General features: G+C 51.1%; 1 protein-coding gene across 1 annotated transcript; it reads right to left on the bottom strand.

Moving 5' to 3' along the window:
• Nucleotides 1-42: 42 nt before the first annotated feature.
• Nucleotides 43-4,006, bottom strand: AK88_05647 (uncharacterized protein; the record flags this gene model as incomplete). The annotated part of the gene is made up of 5 exons (XM_012483249.1): nt 43-74; nt 116-731; nt 879-1,612; nt 1,878-2,483; nt 3,118-4,006. The coding sequence occupies 5 exons, from the start codon at nt 4,004-4,006 to the stop codon at nt 43-45; spliced, it is 2,877 nt and encodes a 958-aa protein (XP_012338672.1).
• Between the last annotated feature and the right edge of the window lie 506 nt (nt 4,007-4,512).

The following is a 4,512-nucleotide window of genomic DNA, read 5'->3' as shown; positions in this document are numbered from 1 at the left end:
TCGGGCTTAGGATGATCACATGTGGGTGTGTCTGTGACTGCGTTATCGGAGCCTGGTGGTTGTGTGATTTCGGGCTTAGGATCATCACATGTGTGTGTGTCTGTGACTGCTTTACATGTGGGTCTGTCTGTGACAGTATCGCTTGTGACTGTGTGTTGTGTGATTGCGGGCTCATGAGCAGCACAGGTGGGTGTGTGTGTGGCTGGATCGGGGTCATCGTCATTAGGTGGACAAGTGTCCGTGGCGAACTGTATGGTTTCCATACACTTCCAGGGATCAGGGTCCTGTGGTGGACATGGATCTGTGCCGTCGGAATCGGTGGGTGGATCCAAGGTCCAGGAAACAGTGGTCCCTGGAGGACCCTCGTTTGTGGTAGAAACACCCAAGATATTGGTATTCGTTTCCGCGTCCTGCAGCAAGTCATGTGCAAACTGCTCCACGAGTATCTGCAAATAGTCGTCTTTGACGTTTTGCCATGCGGTCACTTCACATTCGTTGAGCACTTGTAGATGTAGCTCGATAATCGTGCGTGTATGCACGCGTGGTGGGCGTTGTCCGCGGCGGTCTGCAATTCTATCGCGACGTCGTTCCCTAACCATCGTGTACCCGTAATCGGGTGGCGGCAGTTCGCCGCGTTGTAGATGCTGCAATATTTCTTCGTCGAGTGGCGGTGACGGCACGTCACGAACGGTTCGAAACTTTCGTCGTCGTTTGGCAAGGTGCGCAAAGTACTACAAAAACAAGGACAAGGACCATGAGGTAAATGCAGTTGTGCGCATCATCATTTAAGGGCGCTCCGTAGAAACACACACTTATGGTACATATGACGGATACGCATACACTGTGTCGCGTCGTATGGGCGTTGTGTGCATGCTTACCTTCCAAAGGGAATAACCAAGAAGGGCAACGGTGACGGCGGACAGGAAGAAGAGTACGGGAGTAGTGGCGGTAAGGACCACGGCGGTTAGGTCGGGTGCTTCCGGGCCACCATCATGCGACAGACCCTTATTTGGGCCTATACGATGAGGAACCTGTGGGGTACGTGGTCCATAATTTCCTCCTAAATCACCTTCTGCTTTGGGAGGATTTAATTCTAGGCCGAAATCAGTACCTGCACTTGTCCTTTGGGGACCAGGACTTTGTGAATTATTAGTACTCGGGACAGATGAAGGACTAGATGAAGAAGGGTTCTGTTGTCCATTAGAGTCGGGAACTCCGGAACCTGAGTCAACCGTTTTTTTAGGTTTACCCTCTGTCGTTGTATCCCACGGTTCAAACCACTTTGTCGAATCCTTCATTATGTCTCCGTTGAACATGTCACCCCCCCATGGCTCACTATCCTTGTGTGGTACTACTTCGGAGGACTCTTGAGTTCCCCCGCTCTGCGGATCTGTGGGATTACTGGACTCACCAGGGGAACCTGGAGGTTCCGGGGAGGTAACTTTTTCAGAGTCCGTTTGTGTAGTACTTGTCCCCCCTTTGTCCTCAGTAGATTGCACATGTCCATTCTGAGTATCAGGCTTAGCTGGACCATCAGGTTGTTCACTCCCAGTGGCCTGTGTATCCTGGTTGTCCACAGTAGTAACCTTGGGTTCAGTGGCATCAGCTTTACCTATACAGACAAGGAGTAAAAACAACATGCATGCAACTAAAGCTTTTTAGCGTGGATGGCCATGCTCTACCCCAGGGTTCACGGCGTGTGTTCGTCGTTTCACGGTTGACCCGTGTATTGGGACGGCGTGGCAGGTGCCACCCCGGGGAAAAGACTCTCTCTCTGTCTCCCACACACAACACACAACACAACACTCACACACAGTGTGTGTCTGTCTGTCTGCTTCGACGTCTACATCCAGCGGCCGACCCGTGCCGCGGCCGACCGATCGCGCTGCCGCCATCATTCTCATTCGACGTTTGGTTTCTCTCGCTCCGTGTTGTCTGTCCGTGTTCTCTCCGGAAATTGTTGCTTGATTTGTTTTTGTTGTTTGTTCTCTCGTCCGTGATCAAGTGTCCATGGTTGGTACCTGTGGGTACTTGGGAGGTATCAGGTACAGTTCCCTTGGATACTTCTATGATGCCCAGAACTCCATGTGCACCCCAAACACCCTTACTGGGTACGTCGTCCTGCCCCTCCTGAGGACCTCCGTGGCTTTTTTTCTCTTCGTCTAATACTCTTTCTATGCACGCGCTGACTTTGTTAACATCATGCTCATACTTGCTACAATCTTCCTCACGCTCTGGAGAGTTCTCACTGGTGCTAGGTCCCTCTATATTCTGGATTGCATTCTTACCTGCTTCTCCTGAGCTCACTTTAGATTTATCACTATCCTTATTCTGCTGTGTCCCCTGCTGCCCCGGTTGTGACTGCTGTGCTGGAGGTGGGGGTTGTTGTCCAGGTCCTGGTCCTTGACCCGGTGCGTGGCCTACTTCGCCTGATCCCCCGGGTGCTGCCGGTTTTGGTGGCACAGGCTTAGCGGCCCCTGAACCTGCAGTAAGGACGAAAGATGGTAGAAACATGATAACAAAAAAAAGGACACACAAGTGGTACAGAAAGAAGGGGGCCGGGACGGTGCGGTCAGGTAGCGGCTCGGTGGGGTCAGGTAGCGGCAGGGTAGGGTCCGGCTCGGTGCAGTGGGTCGAGGTGCACTGCGATGGACTGGGTCAGGCGGCAGCAAGCGCACGGCGAGCTGGACTCGGTGAACTGGGTCAGGCGGCAGCAAGCGAACGGTGAGGTGAACTCGGTGGACTGCGCACTCGGTGAACTGAGTGAGGCGGCAGCACGCGTACGGTGCGGTGGACTGGGTGTACTCGGTGAACGAGGCTAGATGGTAGCAGTACACTTTTATGTTGTCGCCGTACCGCCCTCGTTCGCTGCCTCGTCGCTATCGCTGCCATCGTGGTCGCCGCACACACACCTCGGCTCAACGAGGGGGTGCTGTTCCGTCGCGTGTTCGTTGTTGTGGCCGTTGCGTTGTAGCTGCTGCGTGAGTGTTGTTGTGGCGACGGCATCCATATGCGGCATTACGGTCGGTATTCGTGTTAGGCCGCAGCGGTAACGGACGTATCGTTGCCGGCCGTATTCTTGCCAGACATATTCGTGCCGTCGCCCATCGGTCTTACCTGGCGGTTCCGTTTGTGTTGCCGGCTCAGTAATCGTCGTGGCGGGTGTGGACGATTCTGTGCCGTCTACTTTGCCGGATGGTGCTGGTGTGCCGCCGGCGACAGAGTTCGATACTATGGCCTTACTTGCGTCATCCTGCGGATCGCTACCTTGGTCGTCTTCGCTAGTGTGCGTGGATACTCCATTTTCCGGCGCCGGTTGCATGAGCTGCGGCGGCACCTCCCGAACCAATACCTTGATCTCTGTCCCTAAGTGCGTGAAAACGGCTGTCTCCTCTGTCGTCGTTTGTATTTTATCATCCGTGGCATTTGCATCCTGCGGTGCCCCCGGAAGTGGTGCTAATTTTTGCGTACATGTGCTTTGTATGCGTTTCCCTTCAAATTTTTCAGTCCAGCTCTTGTTGTCTTTTAACCAGTTCTTAATCATTTCCTCCATGTCGAATTCCTGTGTTTTTATGTTTAGAAACACGCCCCGCTGGCACTTGCCCTGACTAATTAATCCAGTCGAAACTGTCTCCAGCTGTTTCATTGTCTCCCATGCATAATATACACCCATTTGACTTCTGCATGGAGATGCCAGCAATATGTACATAAATATATTTACTATGGCACACCGCACATATTCCTTCAGTTCATCATCATTAGTAACCACTGTATTCGCGCGCCCCATATTCCAACTGTTCTCATTCATAAAATATAATGCTCCTGTCATGAGTTTGCACATAAGTGTGTCTCCCACGTTAGCTACGACCGGGTTGTTTCCCTTGGGCGGATATGTGTAACCCCTGTTTGAACAATTAGCTGCATATAGCTCCACAATAGGATCGTCCAAATGTTTCATAAACTTCTTCAGTTGGTCCTCTATATCCTGCCATAAACTTCTCTGCATTGTGCATAAGGTACATATATGTGTGTGCATAATTGGCCACAGTAGCGGTCTCTGCCATATTCATATGTGCCCATTCCCTTGTACGTGCTGCACGTACTGTACCGTGCCATTGTATTATTAATATAGAATTAGTGCACGATCGGATGCGTACAATTATATATACAGGCATGTATACATACAATCATATATAGAGGCGGTTATAATTACACCGCCGTGGCAGGTCTTAATCTTAATAAATTACCGTATACTTCTCCGGTGTATTCACTAGTCCCCTATCCTTCACATACTGTACCAATATATTCGCTAACGCTGCCGCCATTGTCATGCATGATTATAACGTGGAAATCTGAATTACCCTTGAATCACTATAACGTGATACATATCCTGCAACAGTGCATCGCGCAGAAGTTGGTGTTTACGCTATAAATGCCTCCGTACCCCTGACGCATTAGCATCGGCCTAAATATAACTGTACGATCCACATGAAAAGAATGGGTATGTATGCG

This window comes from Plasmodium fragile (genome assembly GCF_000956335.1).
Source record: "Plasmodium fragile strain nilgiri unplaced genomic scaffold supercont1.197, whole genome shotgun sequence".
Lineage (NCBI taxonomy): Eukaryota > Apicomplexa > Aconoidasida > Haemosporida > Plasmodiidae > Plasmodium > Plasmodium fragile.
The sequence above is the reverse complement of the archived record's forward strand: the minus strand, read 5'-3'. Positions and strand labels throughout refer to the sequence as shown.